Source organism: Erpetoichthys calabaricus, chromosome 4, assembly GCF_900747795.2.
Source record: "Erpetoichthys calabaricus chromosome 4, fErpCal1.3, whole genome shotgun sequence".
Lineage (NCBI taxonomy): Eukaryota > Metazoa > Chordata > Cladistia > Polypteriformes > Polypteridae > Erpetoichthys > Erpetoichthys calabaricus.
The window spans coordinates 188,074,037-188,095,455 of record NC_041397.2 but is presented as its reverse complement, the minus strand read 5'-3'; the positions used below and the strand labels follow the sequence as shown (position 1 = coordinate 188,095,455).

The following is a 21,419-nucleotide window of genomic DNA, read 5'->3' as shown; positions in this document are numbered from 1 at the left end:
CAATGGTAGTCAATAAACATGTGTTAGTTATATTAAATAGTTTCTCCAGGCATTTTGTAAATGGTTTGTTTGAACAATGTGGTTGAGGGATAAGTTTAGGTTTCATTTTAGATACCGGCAAATGTTTGACTTTGTTATTGTCCACCTGCAAGGTACTCTACAGCTGTCTCAGAGCTACAGAATGAGAAAATCAGTGGATCTGAAAGAGATTTTATTATTGCATGTCACAATTTTTTGTCTCTTTTCTTTGTACTTATTGGCAAGGCCCAAACAGATTAAAGGGAGTAACAAATGGCTCTTAAGTAAATTAATTTCTGTGTGAAAAGTTGTCTCAAATGTTTTCACAGTCTATCAAACATATTAAAAGAGAAAGTTGGTGTAGTTTACATTTGCATACCTTGTTTATTTGTTGGGGACCTTTGCTTCTTGTTATCTTCAAAAATCTATTATATATACACATACACAACATGCAGTGAATGATATTACTCCTGTGACCAACTTTTACAATAGAATCTTGGCTCCCTTGCTTGTTGTTAAAGGCAACTAAAGAAGGTGGTGTGAGGAAGAGAATCTGGCTGTAAACATTTCTGTCTCCATCAACCACTTTTGAGAGGGACAACACAGCAATCTGGGTAAAACCAGATATCCCTGTAATGGAATAAGTAAACTGGTAAGGACATAAATGTAAGTGCCAGTGTGTCCTGTGACTGGTTAATACTTAATCCTGAACTGGCTGCTGCCTTGCACAGAGTTGTGCTGGTAATGACTGTAGTCCTTCAAGACACTAGCTTTGGAATAGATGTTTATTTTACTATTGTTGGTATGGCAACAGTCTCCAGAGATTCCAGATATAATCGTCCTAAAACTCTACTTTCCACAGTTACATTTTTCATCATTATTGCTCAATTTTATGTTGATATTTTAAATAGGATTTAATATCATTGTGGATAATAGAAATACATAAAGGTTAAGATAATGCAAACAAAAAGTTAAAACACTAGCAAAAAAGGCTTGTTGCTACTGATCTACCCACTAACCCTTTTCTTGTGAGTGAGATTGTTTTCATTTTGATTTTTTCCCCTTTTTTGTTTGTTCTATTTTGTTTGCTTTTTCATTTCCCTGTTTGTGTTTTGCAATTTTGTTGCCACCATTGATTGAGCTGTTTGAATTATTTAAATTTATTTGATATATAGATTAAAATTTTTAATATCTAGTAGTTGCATAGCTCTCTTTGTAGGATACTTTAGTGTCCAAAAACAAATATTTCATAAATTGGTTATGTGTTAAATGGAAGATACGTGACTGACGACAGCTCCTTGAAATAATTTAAATCTTCCTCTCATTTTGAATGAATTAATTAAACTGAAAAGTTCCACTGCGTTCTGTAGCTGGCAGTAAATATGTAAAAATCTATAACAAACTATTGCTATTGAAGTACAGTATGAACATGTGGGACCAGAGTTGGTCAAAATTGTTTTTAATATGAAAATGTTGAAAAAGAAAATAGTCACTTGATGTGCCTAAAACCCATTTCACATTAGACGACTTTTACAGTGATTTTCAGTTGCAGACTTAATTTACATAATCTTAGTTATGTAGTCTGGCTTGCCCAGTGATCAGCTAGTCCGTAACTCGCTCCTAAAAAAGCAAACAGGTTTAATTTTGTCTTAAGTCATAGGGTTGTGCTGTGTGTACGTGAGAGCTGACACCCAATGAACACTCATGTAGAAATACAATGCATATAATGCAGCAACAAGGAATAAGGAACACAGGTGTTTTGGATCACAAACAGAAGTGAGGCTCGTGTACCTGATGCCTTATGTTTTACGTACCATGACAGAATGGAAAAAAGAAAAATGAGTGAGATTTCGGCTGAACTCACTCTACCTGTTAACCCTTCACACAGCACCAGCTCTGTCAGGCAGCATGTTATTAGCTCTCAGGAAAAGGGTAGAGCACACGATTCTTTGGAAGTATGAAACTGTGCTGGAAAATCATCACACAGTTGTATAAAATTACATGCCTAACAATTTTTACCCATGTAAACTGACGTGTTCAGATGACTAGAACAGCATCTGCAGTCGTCAAGTTTGACTTTTCCTCTGACACTAAGTCATGTAATGTGATATCAGCTTTAGTTATGTTAGAAGGAAAAAATGAATTTTGCATTTTTGCAGATTTTTTTTTTTAATAAATATCTTATATTCTCATTTGTATTGGTAACATTTAGTTTGTTTTGATTACTTCATACTTTGCAAAACTTATTTTTTTTGATTTTGTTAAATGCTATATTTGAGGAAAAATAAAAGAGAAACGTGACTTATTTTAACATGCACTATTTGGTGTTGCCATTTACAATGGTAGTTTTCATAGAATTATGTGTTTGCTGTTTATTACCAGTTGTAAATAATTTATTGGCCAGTGTGCTTGGCTGTAAATTGGAGACTGATTTGTTGTTTTCTTCTGGTAATGAGTAAATACTAACAGTTTTGTTTAGGTACTTTAAGCATGCATTTATTACTCATGTATTGGAATGTAACAAGACCTTAACATGTACTTCTTTGGGTCTTCATAACACTTACAAAGCATCAGTAAAGCAGTTATTCATTTATGCAATGAGACCTACTAAAATAATTCCACTTTGGAATGCAGTGGGTCAAGACAGGAATATTTCTGTTGATATTTCAGCTTTTATATAAGTGCTGTGAATCCTTCATATTAACAAGTAATTTTACCATCATGTCAATCAATAGACAATTTGTCTCTGTGCAGTGTGGCATATTGATTGACATGATGGTAAAATTACTTGTTAATATGAAGGATTCACAGCACTTATATAAAAGCTGAAATATCAACAGAAATATTCCTGTCTTGACCCACTGCATTCCAAAGTGGAATTATTTTAGTAGGTCTCATTGCATAAATGAATAACTGCTTTACTGATGCTTTGTAAGTGTTATGAAGACCCAAAGAAGTACATGTTAAGGTCTTGTTACAAAGAGTAAATGGGTAATAATTGCATTTTGCAGTTCCTAAACTAAAGTGTAACCAAGAAAATTTTAAGTCTGTAATTGCTGCCTGAAATACAAGATTATCTGATAAGTCACATTTTCTTCATACTGTGTATTCAATGCCTAAATAATATGCTTCCTGCTTTTTGCTTCTGAATCTGTACAGTTGTATTATAAATTAAATAACTCAAAAAATTATTTTAAAAACTGTGGGAGTTAAATATATATTTATTAACATTTGCCTTAAAATGGTATATGCATATTCTGTCTCTATATATTTGTTTTTAAGTCAGGAAACATTATATAGCATTCAGTTGCTTTGTTCATTGTCCTGATTCGTTTTCTAAGTATATATAACTTTACTGTCAGCTGAATGGTTTTTTTTTTCTTTCTTCAAAAGTACTACTGAAATACTGATTCGACTTCATGGGCATTTATACCTACATGTTCTTTTTTCCATCAGGATGTATTATGTGTACACTATCATTTGATACAATCCCCTAATAAGCCAAAAAATGGTGGAAAGGAAAAAGAAAAAGAGGCAGAAAAAGAAAAGGATGTTAAAGAAGAGTTTGCAGAAGCCATCAGAGACCTGAAAATACAGTGGATGGCAAAGTATAATATTTCATGTATTTGTTTTGTTATTTACTACATAATGAAAATGATTGCATTTTTACATTTACTGAATTTAATAAGTAAGATTTTAATTTTTAGTAAATGTAATGTATACTGTATATAATATTGTGCACATCAAAGAAGCTTGGTTGCAGTTGCAAAAATGTTTAGTTTATGCAATTAATTATACTTTTTTGATATGTAACAGTTATTGTGGTAATGTAATAATGTTAATGAGTTGTAGAGCTTTAAATGTTTTAATCATTGTTTATTAATTTCTTGCAGATTAGATGATAGTGCTATATATGATGAGCTAAAGGAAACCTATTTTAATCACCTACCTTTGCATGTTGCGAGACTTCATCAGTTGGACAATGAAAAGGTGAAACAGCTTTGTTTGAAAAGTATATAAACTAAATGACCCAGTATTTTTGGCAGTGGCACTTGTATCTCTCTGTCCTATTTTCAGATGCAGTGCTTTGCTAATACATGTACACCACATCATGTAACATTGATATTTAAAAGTTTTAAAGCTGAATTATAATATGATTGTGAGATTATAGAACTGTGAACTCAACTGACAAAACACCATTTATACAATATACTGTATTTAACTTTTGCGTCATGTATAGCTGTCATGGCTCATGCTGCTGAGTTGTTTGAATATTTTTGTACAATCAACACACAGTAAAGCAGTATTACCATTTATACTCGTGTATAAGTCAAAAAATTTATGCCTTAAAATTCATTCAAAAAAACAGGGTCGACTTATCCTATACTCGTGTATAAGTCAAAAAATTTATGCCTTAAAATTTATTCAAAAAAACAGGGTCGACTTATCCACGGGGCAACACAATTGTCCATAGAATTTGGGTAATGACATTGTACACTCAACGCTTCACGGTGTTAAGTCACTGGTCATCTGCCGTTTCCCATGGTCTTTGAAATAATTATAAGCCAGCAATACTATTGCTAATTAGCTAGTTTTTTTCTAATTTCATTAAATAATTCTTTAAACTGTGAAATACTTGAATTCGAGCATTAGCTTTTGCAGGTTTTGGATAACAAACATACCATTAGCTGCCACGTGCAACCAGATTTGGAATCAAAAGAACCAAGGCAACGCACGCTATCAATGCGATGCAAGCGCAGCCCGCGATTCAAAACATTTCTCTGCCTACCTGTTTGTCTCGTCTGACAGTAGCTGAAAAGCAGCATCAGGAGAGAGCAGCCTGAAGTAGTCCAGCAGCGGGTGATCTGTCGTGTCCAACAGCAAGCCATGCTGTCTTGTGAAGTCCGATAGCCAGTTCGGCTCCCACGGATCAATGTCTGGGTATTCCTCCCACGCGAACCTTGCCGTAGGTGCACCAGCTGCGCGAATGCGTTCAGCTGGCAGCCGATCTGCTGGCGCGGCATTGGCTGGTGTCCAATCAGCTGATGCCAGCTTCTCACTCTCTTGCTTGATTCCTGATCACTGTCAATAAAATCCGATTCTGAAAAATCAGAGTCCGACTCAGCGATAATGTGCAAAACATCGTCTGCCGAGTGTTTTCTTTTTTGCACTCGCTTCGCTCCCTTGTGACATGTCGATGCCATCTTGCCTTTGTTTACATTTCGCAACTCACGCACACGCAAGGATTAGTTGCCGGGTCAACGAGTCTAGCATTTCTCCAAGCACAGAGGGAATGCCTGTGACATGACAGATAGATAGATAGATAGATAGATAGATAGATAGATAGATAGATAGATAGATAGATACTTTATTAATCCCAGGGGGAAATTCACATACTCCAGCAGCAAAAAATATTAAATTAAAGAGTAATAAAAAATGCAGGTAAAAAACAGACAATAACTTGAATAATGTTCAACGTTTACCCCCTCTGGTGGAATTGAAGAGTCGCATAGTTTGGGGGAGGAATGATCTTCTCAGTCTGTCAGTGGAGCAGGGCAGTGACAGCAGTCTGTCGCTGAAACTGCTCCTCTGTCTGGAGATGACACTGTTTAATGGATGTAGTGGATTCTCCATAATTGATAGGAGCCTGCTGAGTGCCCGTTGCTCTGCTACGGATGTCAAACCGTCCAGCTCTATGCCAACAATAGAGCCTGCCTTCCTCACCAGTTTGTCCAGGCGTGAGGCATCCTTCTTCTTAATGCTGCCTCCCCAGCACACCACTGCGTAGAAGAGGGCACTCGCCACAACCATCTGATAGAACACCTGCAGCATCTTACTGCAGATGTTGAAGGATGCCAGTCTTCTAAGGAAGTACAGGCGGCTCTGTCCTTTCTTGCACAGAGAATCAGTATTGGCAGTCCAGTCCAATTTATCGTTCAGCTGCACTCCCAGGTATTTATAGGTCTGCACCCTCTGCACACAGTCACCTCTGATGATCACGGGGTCCATGAGGGGCCTGGGTCTCATAAAATCCACCACCAGTTCCTTGGTTTTGCTGGTGTTCAGTTGTAGGTGGTTTAAGTCGCACCATTTAACAAAATCCTTGATGAGGTTTCTATACTCCTCCTCCTGCCCACTCCTGATGCAGCCCATGATAGCAGTGTCGTCAGCAAACTTTTGCACGTGGCAGGACTCCGAGTTATATTGGAAGTCCGATGTATATAGGCTGAACAGGACCGGAGAAAGTACAGTCCCCTGCGGCGCTCCTGTGTTGCTGACCACAATGTCAGATCTGCATTCCCCGAGACGCACATACTGAGGTCTGTTTGTAAGATAGTCCACGATCCATGCCACCAGGTATGAATCTACTCCCATCTCTGTCAGCTTGTCCCTAAGGAGCAGAGGTTGGATGGTGTTGAAGGCGCTAGAGAAGTCTAGAAACATAATTCTTACAGCGCCACTGCCTCTGTCCAAGTGGGAGAGGGATCGATGTAGCATATAGATGATGGCATCTTCTGCTCCCACCTTCTTCTGGTATGCGAACTGCAGAGGGTCGAGGGCGTGTTGGACCTGTGGCCTCAGGTGGTGAAGCAGCAGCCGCTCCATGGTCTTCATCACGTTTGATGTTAGAGCGACAGGCCGGAAGTCATTCAGCTCACCAGGACGTGATACCTTTGGGACTGGGGTGATGCAAGATGTTTTCCAAAGCCTCGGGACTTTCCCCTGTTCCAGGCTCAGGTTGAAGATGCGCTGTAGAGGACCCCCCAGCTCTGATGCACAGACCTTCAGCAGTCGTGGCGATACTCCATCTGGACCTGCTGCTTTGCTGGCACGAAGTTTCCTCAGCTCTCTGCTCACTTGCGCTGCTGTAATTGTGGGTGGGGATGTCTCTCCTATGTTGGTATCAGCAGAAGGATGTGTAGAGAGTGCAGTACTCCGAGGTGAGAGTGGGTTAGGGTGGTCAAACCTGTTAAAGAAGATGTTCATTTGGTTTGCTCTCTTCACGTCTCTCTCGATGGTGGTACCCCGCTTCGAGCTGCAGCCAGTGATGATCTTCATCCCATCCCACACTTCCTTCATGCTGTTGTTCTGCAACTTCTGCTCCAGCTTTCTCCTGTACTGCTGCTTCGCCGCCCTGAGCTGGACTCGGAGTTCCTTCTGCACGCGCTTGAGCTCGTGCTGATCACCGTCTTTAAAGGCCCTTTTCTTCTGGTTCAAAAGGCCCTTGATGTCACTTGTAATCCATGGCTTGTTGTTAGCATAGCAGCGTACAGTTCTTACTGGAACTACAGTGTCCATACAGAAGTTGATGTAGTCAGTAGTGCAGTCAACAACCTCCTCAATGTTCTCACTATGTGATCCCTGCAGGATATCCCAGTCTGTAGTTCCAAAACATTGTCTCAGAGCATTCTCAGCCTCCGGGGTCCACTTCCTGAATGATCGTGTGGTTACAGGTAGGACTCTCACTTTTGGTTTGTAGTGAGGCTGAAGCAGAACCAGGTTATGATCTCCTTTCCCAAGCGCAGGCAGCGGGGTGGCACTGTATGCGTCTTTAACGTTTGCATACAGTAAATCAATAGTCTTATTTCCCCGGGTGTTGCAGTCCACATACTGGGAGAATGCAGGTAATGTTAAAGTCTCCAGCGATTAGCACAAGTGCCTCGGGGTGCTGCATTTGTAACTTAGCAACAGCAGAATGGATGATGTCACTCGCTAGCTCCACGTCCGCCCGAGGAGGAATATACACGATGACAACAATGACGTGTCCAAACTCTCTGGGCAAGTAATAGGGACGCAGACTTACGGCCAACAGTTCGATGTCCCTGCATCAAGTGTAGAGCATGTCCAGAGTTACACCACCATGTATTAACATAGAGAGCGAGTCCTCTTCCTTTGTGCTTCCCACAGGTACTTGCGTCTCTGTCCGCTCTAACTGTGCTAAACCCGGGTAGCTCCACATTAGCATCTGGGATGGTGTTAGTTAGCCACGTTTCGCAGAAACACAACAAACTACATTCTCTGTAGGTTCTGACATTTTTCACCAGTGCAGCCAGTTCGTCGATCTTATTTCAGATTGAGTTCACATTCCCCAGAATAACAGAAGGCACCGAAGGCTTAAAACACCACTTTCTCGCAAGCCGCTTCATTTTTAGCTTAGTGCCGGCTCTGCTGCCACGATACCGCCTTCTTACCTCGTCAGGTAAATAGGGAACCACACCGGCACTGGCATTTGTTCTCAGTGCTCGAAGTTGAGTACTTGAATAGGCGAGTCTCGGCGTGTAAAAATCCATGCCCACGTTGTAAAAGTAAGTGTGTCCAGGGAACAAATCCACATAAAATAAAGTGGTAGGAGTGATCAATAAATAAAAATAGAAAAATAAAAGTAGAAAAATACACATACACATATAGTCCTACACGGAGCTGCTGAAAAGGCTGCCACTCTCTGCGGCGCCGGATGTTAGAGATATGACAGTGAGTTTTGTCGCCATTAACAGCTGATTGTCGCCCTCTGTCTCTGATAGCTGTCAAGTTTTACCCTCGACTTATACGCGGGTCATAACAAATATTGTAATTTTCAGCTTAAAAATACACTCGACTTATCTGCGAGATCGACTAATACGCGAGTATCTGCGGTAAATCCTGGAGCATCAAACATGTAGTAAACCTTCACTTTGATGCAGGGCTGAATTAATGTCACATAAAGGAAAATACATTTTTCTCATCAGTATAGCAAGACATATACAGTAATCCCTCCTCCATCGCGGGGGTTGCGTTCCAGAGCCACCCGCGAAATAAGAAAATCCGCGAAGTAGAAACCATATGTTTATATGGTTATTTTTATATTGTCATGCTTGGGTCACAGATTTGCGCAGAAACATAGGAGGTTGTAGAGAGACAGGAATGTTATTCAAACACTGCAAACAAACATTTGTCTCTTTTTCAAAAGTTTAAACTGTGCTCCATGACAAGACATAGATGACAGTTCCGTCTCACAATTAAAAGAATGCAAACATATCTTCCTCTTCAAAGGAGTGCGCATCAGGAGCAGAGATTGTCAGAAAGAGAGAGGAAAGCAAACAAATCAATAGGGCTGTTTGGCTTTTAAGTATGTGAAGCACCGCGGCACAAAGCTGTTGAAGGCGGCAGCTCACACCCCCTCCGTCAGGAGCAGAGAGAGAGATAGAGAGAGACAGAGAAAAACAAACAAGCAAAAATCAATACGTGCCCTCGAGCTTTTAAGTATGCGAAGCACCGTGCAGCATGTCGCTTCACGAAGCAGCTGCACAGAAGGTAGCAACGTGAAGATAATCTTTCAGCATTTTTAGACTAACGTCCGTATCATCTAGGTGTGCGAACAGCCCCCCTGCTCAATCCCCCTACGTCAGGATCAGAGAAAGTCAGCACAAGAGAGAGAGAGAGAAAAGTAAGTTGGGTAGCTTCTCAGCCATCTGCCAATAGCGTCCTTTGTATGAAATCAACTGGGCAAACCAACTGAGGAAGCATGTACCAGAAATTAAAAGACCCATTGTCCACAGAAATCCGCGAACCAGCAAAAAATCTGCGATATATATTTAAATATGCTTACATATAAAATCCGCGATCGAGTGAAGCCGCGAAAGGCGAAACGCGATATAGCGAGGGATTACTGTATTACTGGAACAAGGAATATGTGTTTTAAATAAATATGTCAATCTACAGATTGCCCACTATAAATGAATAGGATCTCCAAAGCACATATGCATTTGAATGCTACCATATGTACAAAAATGCATGCTTTTTTTTTTTCTAATAAATTGCAGATCTGTTTGCCTTTGCCATTTCAAAAAGAGAGAGGACTTATAAAAGGCATTGAAAAAAATCATAGAAGTTTAAAAACTATGAAAGTAACACAGCCAGCATCTTTATGGCATTTTCTCTAATAAAATCCAGGTACCAGGTACAGTGGAACATCATGGTCAGAGGTAAAAAAAAAAAAAAAAAAATAATAATAATAATTCTAGTGACGCGAATAGAAAAATCTGTAAAATTTCATGAACCATTACAAATTCTAAAACTGATATACAAGAAAAACATTTTATCCAATCCAGCACAAGTTACTATAATCTCGGAAGGAGAACTCTGTCTAATCAAAGAGTATGTACAAGTAATTTTAAAACTCGAAAAACCCGTACATGCCATGACTCCAAACAAGTGCTCAGTGCCCCTATTACATGTAATATGATTAAGAGAAAATTGTATCTATTAAGTAGTCTATTGTTTAAATATAAACCTGTACAAAGGGTGCTATGTGTTGACTGAAACAAAAGACAAAGAGGTCAGAAAGCCAACAGGCATCATTGTGACCAAACAGTGATTATATAACTGGTAGTAAGACTGGTATAACTTGGGATCCTTCAAACCTATTATTACCAGTACTTCTTTTTCCTCTAAGACCCCTGAAACAAAAGTATGTAACTTGCACCTTACATTTATTGTTATAGAAGGAGGAAAGGCCAGCTTGTAAATTTCACCAAGGTTTGGAAACCCCCTACATAATAAAGATTGGTAGGAGGGCAAATAAACCAAATTTGAATTATGTGTTTTGTTATGACTGTTATTTGTAAATTAAATGTCATTTTATTCCCATTTTACATGGAGATATTGTACTTCAGTTTCTAGTATTGTAATACCAAATAAAGAAATGTTGTGTTTACTATTCATTTAAGGTGATAATGAGATTATGGGAGAAGTGCTTGAAAGATTACTTTGATGACTTACATAATGGCAACTCATTTTTCATGACAGGACCGCATGAAGAGACTCAGTGAAATAATCTGTGCTGCCGACTTTGTAACTTCTCAGATTGATAGGACAGAATTGGCTGTATACTTTGCCATGAAGACTGATCCTAGAGCAGATGCCACTAACATAAAAAGGTATGATACTGCACTCCCCTCAGACAAAAAAACAACAGCAACAACAACTTTGAAAGTATTTCAAACATTATTTCATTTTTTTTTTTCGTTTTAATATTTACAGTGACCCAGCCTTGAATCCAGAGTGCTTATTTTTGATTTGAACGTTAATTGTATGCACTATTTGCCCATTTAAAACAACACAAAATGTTTATTTTCCCAGATGAAGTTAATATTCTACCAAGTGTGATGGTTACAACACAAAGAACTGGCCATGAAGGGGGAATGGAAGTAAATGATATTGCTTTATAAGATTGTGTTCCTGAAGATTTTTAGTATAACTGGGGCTCAGTCTTAGTCTTTTGCCCTGTGGTCCTCAAACTCCATCTTAGCTGCAGGTTTGTGTTCCAAACAGTTTCACACACAGTGAATCATGTTACATTCAGCTGATCATGTTTAAATAGATGGTATTTTTTCCTCTGTTCTCTTATCCTATATTTGAAAATGCACCACAGTGTGATTTAAATGCATTTATAAGACATTTAGAAATATTTTTTTCTGTACCTTTAAATGCTTACCTCCCTTTTGTTATTTCCCATTAATACTAACTAGGGACTGCTCACTGACACCCAGTTAGTGTAATTCTTAACTAGTATGAGTCATAAAATTCTGTATGTAGTTATATAGCATACTGTACACTGACTATTGCTTTTGTGTTTCCCTTTTAGTGAGATGGAGAAGCAAAAGGCATCTCTAATTGATGCCCTATGCAGAAAAGGCTGTGCACTGGCAGACAAACTCCTTCAGTTAAGTTTACAAGATGGTGCAGTGTCTAGCGAAGTGGGAAGCTCAGATGATGATCCCGACAGCTGTCTGAAGAGCCTGACGGATACATTCTGGGAAATACAGAAATGGTCTGATCTAATAGACTCCAAGGTATTTTAGTTTCAATTCAGTTTTGTTTTCAAAATTTCAATATTCTAAAAAAAGAACCTTTTTTTGTGTCTCGGATAATAAAAAATATGCTTGTGGATTGAACCCCGTTAAATAACAAATAAAGTGGATTGGTGAAAAGATGCTCACCCAATAGTTTTCCTTTTATGCATTTATCAGGATTATGGGGAACCAGAGTTCAGCCCAGCAGCATTAGGCACAATGCAGAAAGCCATGCTTGGTGAGATGCCAGTTCATCACTCAAATATATTAATATCCACAGTCACACCAGGCTGGTCTTTCAAGTCACCAAGTAAACTAACAAGCATGTTGTTTAGGCTGTGGCTAAAAACCAGAATACTGATAGAAAAGCAGCACAGACACATAGGAACAAAATTCAGGCCAGTGTTCCTTTGGAAGCTGTGAGACAGCACCACTAACTGCTGCATTACCGTAGCTGCAATTAAAAAACACTAAGAGTTTAAATGCCTCTTTAACTTGTTTTCTTTCAAGTTCTATAAACTTAAGCAGGTGCAAAGATTACATTTAAATTGATATTCATTCAGTTAGCAGATTCTTTTATCCAAAGTGACTTACAGAAGAGGTCAATAAAATTGAGTAACATCAGTCTGGGAGCTGTTCTGGAATAAGTGTCGCAGGACATGGTTACAACATTGGTCATCAAAAGTGGAGAACTCGAAACAAAATGCAAGCTATATACCAGAATCTTCCCAAGTTATTATCAACTAAATCACAATTCACAAAACAAGTTTGTTCAAATGTTCTTAAACACATTGAGAGAGAATCAGCAGTTCGAATGGAAGTGGGCAGCTTGTTCATCAGCTAGGAGCTACACTTAAGTTGGATTTGAGATTTGATGCCATGCAAAGGTGACATTGGTAAAACCGAATGAGTGAGAAGAAGCATATGATCTCGGAGAACCTCACAAGTGTTTCGATTTATATAAGTGCTGACTTATTGACTGCTCTGTAGGCAAGCATGAAGGATCTGGATTTAATGCATACTGCTACAGGGAGCCAATGTAGTGATCTCAAAATGTAAGTAACGTGATAATCTTAGCTGGTTAAGCACCAGACGTGCCACTGCATTTTGCATCCTCTGCACCAGCTTAGTATAACAGACCAGTACACCTGCCAACAGAATGATGGCAGTAGTCCAAATGTTTTAAGACCAAAGCCTGGACCAGGAGTTGTGCTGCATACTCTGTCAAATATGGCATGATCTTGAAGATGTTATACGGAACAATAGCAGCATCAATCATCACCACAAGGTTGCTAACTTACTTGGTGGGCATTAGTGATAGTGATAGTGAACTGAGCTGAACATATATGGCATGTTGCATGGATAGATGAGCTAACGTTTGTCTTTGCCAAGCTCAGTTGGAGGTGTTCCTCCTTTTTCCAGGCTGTAATATCTGTGAGATTGATAGAGATTCTAGCATAGCACTGATATGAGAAACTAAGACTGGATGATAGGGCCTAGTGAGGTGGTGGGTCACAATGTCAGACCTTTCTAACTTCAGCATAAGTCTCCAGTCCTTCAGGGGAATTACCAGGTCAAATGATACATTCCTTCTGTCGGGACATGCTAGTGAATGGCAGACAGAGTATCCTCCAGATGGGTTGTGCGTGATACAGCTCTTGAGAATGGTGCCATACAGTCCTCATATCACCAGTGTCTATAATGCATCAATGATTTTGTAAATAAAACCCAAATGTTTATGATGATAAAGGAATAAGGAAAAAAATGAATAATTTATTTGCTTTTGTAACTTGTTTTTAGGCTGTACTTCATTCTGGATTTTATTATAATGAAAAGATTTCAGGTGAAAGCTGGAAGGTGCAGTTTCAGGGTGTTTTGAGTGACAAAAAATCCTGGGAAGCAGCAGTGCTATTCTTGGTTTTACAATGTTACACCACGTACTGCTGTGCCAGTTCAAAAAGTGTGCATCTCTGTGTGTGTTTTCTGTATTTCATACTAAACCAAACTAAACTAAGCTTATGAAGAAGATTATTGTAACTAAAAAGGTCCAACGCAAGCATTTTCTTGGTGCCTTTTGTTGTACAGTTTTTATCCAAAGAACCCAATACACATATATTTTTATATTTCTTTATGTTAAGAAGAAGTCCTTAAGATATTGCCAACATTTCTAGTTCTGTTTTATTTTTGCTATATTACAGATATACAGTTGACCATTTTGTTTTTAAATTGTTTTGTTATGTTATACCCATTGACACTCAGCTACTGATTTTGCTGACTTAAGGTGGTACAACCTCAAGAAGAGCATCCTTTAAAATAACCAACTTATTCCTATTATAAATACCATGTGTATTATGTCAGTTTGTGTTTATACAGTATATATACATTAATGAAATGGTAGATTAAGATTGCCTTATGAACCACAGGATGTGACATGTTGCCAATAGTCAATATTGCTGCATTAATACTCAACTTTGCTGTTTAGGTCTTTTGTAAAAGTAAAGTTTTCACTATAGGAATATTCATGGAAAGCAGACTGTAAAAATGGTGCGTTTATTTCAAGTTCTATACACAGTCATTTTAACATCTTTTGCTGCCTTATGAACCATTAACTTCACATCCTGCCATGTTCTGCCTGTAAATCTATTTCCTCCTAACTGGAACTGTTATGTGACAAATAGCCTTTTTCTTTTTATTTTCAAGGTGTTAACATTTGCCTATAAGCATGCCTTAGTTCTAAAAATGTATGGGCGCGCCCTTAAATTTGCAATGAAGATTGTTGAAGAGAAGCCAAATAAAGAACACTGGAGAAATTGTGCACAGGTAAGATGTGTGGGTAAGCACACTCTCGCTGCATCCTGGCGCTCAGAGTGTGGCGTGTTGCATGCTGTGAGTATGAGTACTTGTGACAGGACTACTACGACAAGCACAACTACTACATAGTGTTTGTCTTTTATTTCTCACATGTCCTCTGTACACATGAAAATACTGCTAATAGCAAAGGCCAAAACATGTGTCAGACAAGTAACAGACAAGGAAGACAATGTCTTCTTTCACGTTAGCCACCTCTCACAACACCATGCCTACTGTGCTCCTTTGCACATTTCAAGTTGTGCCAGTCACATTATTTTTAAATATATGAAAGTTAAAACAAGTTTATTTGTAGCATATAAATCACTGTGTATTTTACATACCCCATCCCTTCCACTCTTCTCTTCTCCCACAACCCTGAGTATATTGACTTTACTTCTTACATATAAAAATGTGAATAGCCTGTTTTATTCTAGCAAGTGAATCGAAAAATAAGAGTTTCCTGCTGCATCAATTTCAATTGTAACTACAGGTTAGTAGCTAACATGATTTTCAATATTGTTGAAGCAGGCTGCTTTAAAAATGTCGAAGGGGCAAATCCAGCCCACAGGTGTTGAGCTTAGACACCTCTGGCTTATACCAAACATGGTGTTAAATCTGATGGGCAAAATGTCTCATCATAGAACCTTCTAGGTGACTTTTTTTCTTTTTTTTTATTAAAAAAACATCTTTCTCATTGCCACTCTCCCATAAAGCTGTGACTGGTGAAACACCTGAATAACAGTTGTTGTCTGCATAGTCTTACCAATCTCAGCCACTATAACTTGTACCTCCTGTCTTGGTAGCCTTTCTCACTAGTCATCTTTTTGCATGACCACTCAGTTTTTGCAGATGGCCTGTTTTGGGCAGATTTACAGCTGTGCTATACTCTTTTTCCATTTATTAATGACCGATTCCGATATTTTCTTGTCTCGATTTCCTGACTTGTGATTATCCATCACCTTTCATTGTGTAGGTTAGGCCTCGGTTAGTTGTTCCTTCCACATAGAGGAGCGTTTAGACTACAATCAGCTGAAATCCTTGACTGCAAATAAGTGATCTCCATTTAACCAATGATGTCACTTCTAAATGCAATTGGTTTCATCAGTCATGATTTACATGTGTCATAAATAAAGGGAGTGAAGAGATTGTGTTCAATAATTGCCTTAAATTTAGATACATTTGTTTTACTATTTAAAAGTCTTTCTGGTGATCTGTTTCAAAAATTCCATGTTAAATCCACTGTGACTCAGTGTTGTAAAACAATAAAACATGAAAAAGTCTAAGGGGATCAATACACTTTACAGGCACTGTACCTAAATGTTATATACAAAAATTTCTCTGGCAAATAAAATGCATATACACACTCTGCAGCTGCTCAGGGTTGCTTCCTCAAGTTTTCCGGCACTGAGAGTGTCAGTAAGTAGTTGGCATGGACACCACTGTAGAGTACGTTGTGTAGCTCATCTGTATTTCCCATTAAGTAACCTGAAGTTCTGCATTTTAACATATTCTTGTTTATTGTGGCAACATACTGCAAGTTGTTTGTCAGACATGCAAATAGGAATTTCACTATACTTTGGACTCTGACTATATTGCTACAACTACTATTCCTCATATTATGCATGAAAAGACCAATAAGAATCTTGAAGGGTTTGCATCTTGCTCTAACTTTAACACTTGAATACATTACAAATTAAAAGCTGTGTTCCACATAGCTGACATTGCAGCGTTTGTGCGGCTTGTCATGCAGTGAAATGAAACGTAGCACGTGTTGACACATGAATGACTGTGGCTGCAGTGCACATGTCAATCACTGTGTGTTTTGTACTCGGGCAAAGTTGCTTTAGAACCATCTTTTTAGTGTCACTTACCAGTGTTTTGTGTTTTTGTTTTATTTTTTTTTGTAGTCTCTGTGTAGAGTACAATAAATTAGATGTTTTTTGTTTACTTGGAGAAAGAAGCAAAAAGAACTCAAAGTTTTAAAAAAAGGTATAAAAGCTTAAAAATGAAAAGACAGTAACAAATATTTATAACACAAGCATTGTAAGAAAATAAAATTAGGCTCTGACCTTGATTTTTGTGGTTAGTATTTGATTGAATTCCATCCTTTCTTTCCCCCTTTAGCTGATGAAGTCACTGGGATGGATGCACTGTGCTGCTTTTACTGAAAACTGGATTCCAGTAATGTACCCTCCTGATTATACACTCTTCTAAATATTCAGACATTTAAGTTAGTCTTTATACTGTATAATGTCAAAGATAAATATTTATGGACATTTCTAATAATTTGGAAATTCTTTTATATTATTTTGTAAAGCATGACTTCATCAAAGGGAATGCCTTAATCTGCAGCTAAGAGTAACTCACATTGCAGTAACCATTCTTAATAGATGACATAGGTTTATTTGCATGTACCCTAAATGTTAATTTTATGTACAACTTTTTTAAATTAAGCTAATATTCAGGGTTTTACAGATTATACTAAACAATTTTAATTAAGTTGCTTCAAGTTCAACTGAAATGTATATCTCAACAGTTTCTATACATTATTTTATCGTTATAAATTACTGGTACATATGGTATATACTTTTGCTAAATTTGCAAAAAAGAAGTATTTATGGATTTATTTTATTTATAAAATCACTGTATCTATATCTGGTATTTTTTTAAATACAGCATAAATTTATTGTTTAATAAATGTTTTCTCACCACATATGCAAACTGTTCAGGTTTTTTTTTTTTTTTTTTTTGGACATTGTATGTTTAAAATATCACAGAATATATTCAACATAAATCCTGAATAAAAAAAGTTTAAACAATTATTTGTTTATTTTATTAGTTCTTGGGTTCTTGTACAGTAGACTGCTTTTTAAATATTCAACTTAGGGCTGAGAGACAGGACAAAAGTGTGTCTTGGTATTTGCAGACATGGACAAATTTTAAGGTACGTATCTCAATATTTTAAATTTTGCTGTTCAAGTCTAAATTGAACAATCCAAGTGGAAACACAGAAGTCCACCATTTGAAATTGGCTTTAAAAAAAAACTCGAGAGTTAGGAAATTGTATTTTTTTTATTCAGTAAAAACAAAATATGGTACTAAGGTCATCAGTTAGTCAGTAGCTTTGCACAGCATGTCTGGTGAAAAATAAGTCTCTCCATTACATATATAGGCAATATAAGTAAACTACAATAGATTGATAAAAAAAGTACCATATAACACAAGATTAGAAAAAGCAACATATAATAAAAATATCAGCAGTTCTTAGGAAAGACACTCAGTCTGGCCACACTGTCCTAAATAATCTCAAGCATTCTGAATACTCACTCTTGATACAGGAATGTACAGGCTTTTTTAGGATTTTACTTTTTACAAGGTTTATGATTTTTTTTACAAGGTTTTTGAGCCATGAAATTTTAGTTTCAAGTACTTTGCACTATGCTTGTGGATCTTTATGGCCATCCACATTAGGTGGCTGTCAGACAGAACAGTATATATAACATGGTGCCTGGTAATACTGAGCAATGATGAATAGTGAAGATGCAAGGTGGAATTGTACACAAAGTAGAAACAGATGGATACAATAGATTTAGATGTCTTTCATCTTAACAGAAAGGACAAACAAACTCGAACATTTGCAGAGCCACTCACAAATAATTCTGAAAGCATTACAAACAAGTGGATCCTAAATACATTGTTTTCTCTCACTAGAAGGCTTTTCCTGTTTAAATAAAACTCAGATGCATTCTCCTTTATATTAAATGGCAGCAGTGCACCCTGCAACAGCAGATGCTTGCTAGCACCCAATGAACCAAAATCTAGACAAAAGGTGAGTAAAAAAAACTTTATCTGCAATTTGCTTCATTAAAAGATAAAACTAAAAAACAAAAATGATTCAAATAATCTCCAGCTTGAGCTCTACTTTAAACCCCACAGTGATACACACATTATGCTGTAATTTGTACTGGTGATGATAGGAAGTCATTGGTACTCATTCATATGACTGATTTAATTTCTCACCACTTAAGCGTTGGGTAATTTGTGTAACTGAATCCTTAGTCTCGTATCTAAAACATGTCCATTTGAGGTTAAATGGCAGTTATACCCTGAATCAGTGTGAGAGAATGAGTGTGGTGTGCCATAGCCTGCCAAGATGCCTGCAACATAAAGACATGATTATAGTGATTCAGATCAAGTGGGATTACCTGATACATCACTGACATGGGCCCATGCATTTGCACTGCACTCTATGTACTGTAATTTCTGTGGAAAATAATTTGGAAGCTATATTTTATATTAATGTTTAATACAATGATGATCAATGCAAGAAAATTCAGTTATTGTTTGTTTTAAAGTTTATATTTGCAGTGCCATTCAGTGATAATGCATGCCCTGAAATCAGCTTGACCTATTTAATTGAACTTGATGGTTTGATTTGTCATTTGTGTGTCATCTCTGACATGTAAATTATGCCCAAAATATGATGAGAAAGAAGCCCTTTCTGCACTCAAGCCACAAACAGTCGTTTGTTGTATGCAAATGCTCATTTAGACGGGCCAGATTCATTTTGGAACAAAGTGCTTTGGATTGATGAGACAAAAATTGAGTTATTTGGTCATAACAAAAAGCGCTTTGCATGGCGGAAGAAGAGCACCGCATTCAAAGAAAAACACCTGCTACCTACTGTCAAATTTGGTGGAGGTTCCATCATGCTGTGGGGCTAGTTCAGGGACTGGGGCCCTTGTTAAAGTCGAGGGTCGAATGAATTCAACACAATATCAACAAATTCTTCAGGATAATGTTCAAGCAACAGTCACAAAGTTGAAGTTACGCAGGGGTTGGATATTCCAACAAGACAATGACCCAAAACACAGTTCGAAATCTATAAAGGCATTCGTGCAGAGGGAGAAGTACAATGTTCTGGAATGGCCGTCACAGTCCCCTGACTTGAATATCATGGAAAATCTATGGGATGATTTGAAGCAGGCTGTCCATGCTTGGCAGCCATCAAATTTAACTGAACTGGAGAGGTTTTGTAAGGAAGAATGGTCAAAAATACCTCCATCCAGAATGCAGACACTCATCCAAGGCTATAGGAGGCGTCTAGAGGCTGTTATATTTGCAAAAGGAGGCTCAACTAAGTATTGATGTAATATTTCTGTTGGAGTTCCCAAATTTATGCACCTGTCTAATTTTTTATGATGCATATTGCATATTTTATGTTAATCCATTGAACTTAATGTCACTGCTAAAATACTGCTGTTTGTCATGTCATACATTAAAAGGAAGTTGCTACTTTGAAAGCTCAGCCAATGATAAACAAAAATCCAAAGAATTAAGAGGGGTTCCCAAACTTTTTCATATGACTGTATTTTATAAATTTAAATAAATAAAATATATAGCTGACTCTTGTGTTTTATATTGGAGCTGATCGGTACAGGGGTCCCTTTGTAAAGAAAAGCCATAAAAGGTAATGAATATGTGCAATTTGAAGTATCAGTTCCAGTGTAACAAAACATGCCTTCCACATTTCTGATTTAACGACATAAGGATGCGTTTCCTGCTCATTTGTCTGTTTCCAGTGGCCGTCGTGGGTGGAGATAAGAAAACATAACACTGAACATGTGGTGTTATTTTACATAGCCAACAATGCGAGATTCATGGCGAATGGCAATTTAGTGAAAAGAGCACATACGAGTATCAATATAAATTTTTACACACCTAACAATAAATCTGAACTTGACTGATTACAATGGCTTTATATTTTTGAAAGAGCCAAGTCATCTTGGCATATCTTTCAGATGTATGATAAAAAAAAAATGAAAATGAAAAGGGCAGAGTGTGTAACAGAACAGATTGAAGCATCGCAAATTGATTTTTGTATTTTTTATACACATGATGAGTTGCATGAAGAGTTAAGCACAATGTTTTTAACTCAGTAAATTCATTGACCCTGATGCCAATCAATCTAAATACACAGGGAAAACATGCTGATTCCATGTAGACCCTTCCACTGTAAGGTAGAAATGGCAGCTCTCCACTTAGTAAACTTCAGTCTTATTAAATGTAGGTGAATTGGCATTGCTAAAGTAGTCCAAGTGCATGTGTGGGTGTGTTTGCCCTGTGATGGACTTGTGCTCTATCCAGGTTGCGTTTCTGCTTTGCGGCCAATGCTTTCTGAGATAGGCTCCCGCGGCCCCGCACCCCTGCCTTGGATAACTGGGTTTTGAAGATGGATTGATAGATGGATAGATGAATGCAAGCCTAAAATATCAGTTCAGTTCTTGCATGCTACAGGCCTGCTCAGTATCCTTTCACACTGAAGCACATGCGTGCATCATCAGTCTAGCAGCAGCAGGCAATATCTTTGTGTAATAAAGAAATCAGCTTTCATGGAGTGAAAGAATATACACGACTGTTTCTTTTTCAGTTATTCAGTAAAGCCAGTGTTTTGGAAAGTGTCTCATAGTGGATAAATGGTGGTGTCCTTGTAAAATGGCTGAGTCTTACAACATTTTGCATTTTTTTTTTTTTTTTTTTGCTTTTTGCCATCTTAAAACAACATGGATGCTCTGTTTTGAAATATGTGTGTAATCTCAAGATGTCAACCAATACTTTATAGCATTTTTATCTTTAAAATTAATGTACAGTATTTAGTAAAGTTTAAGGGTTTTCTTTATATAAGACCCCAGTATCCATAACTTGGAAGCTGAAAAAAAA

At 37.6% G+C, this 21,419-nt stretch overlaps 1 protein-coding gene across 2 annotated transcripts in view; it reads left to right on the top strand.

Moving 5' to 3' along the window:
- tpp2 (tripeptidyl peptidase 2) overlaps nucleotides 1-17,519 on the top strand; it is a 119,352-nt gene extending 101,833 nt beyond the window's left edge. For both annotated transcript variants that reach the window (XM_028800051.2, XM_028800052.2), the window contains 6 exons: nucleotides 3,475-3,626; nucleotides 3,912-4,008; nucleotides 10,804-10,934; nucleotides 11,642-11,849; nucleotides 14,550-14,669; nucleotides 16,824-17,519. In XM_028800051.2, coding sequence (XP_028655884.1) covers nucleotides 3,475-3,626; nucleotides 3,912-4,008; nucleotides 10,804-10,934; nucleotides 11,642-11,849; nucleotides 14,550-14,669; nucleotides 16,824-16,913 — 798 coding nt within the window. In that variant the 3' untranslated portion in view covers nucleotides 16,914-17,519. The remainder of the gene's footprint in view (nucleotides 1-3,474; nucleotides 3,627-3,911; nucleotides 4,009-10,803; nucleotides 10,935-11,641; nucleotides 11,850-14,549; nucleotides 14,670-16,823) is intronic.
- The last annotated feature ends 3,900 nt before the right edge of the window (nucleotides 17,520-21,419 follow it).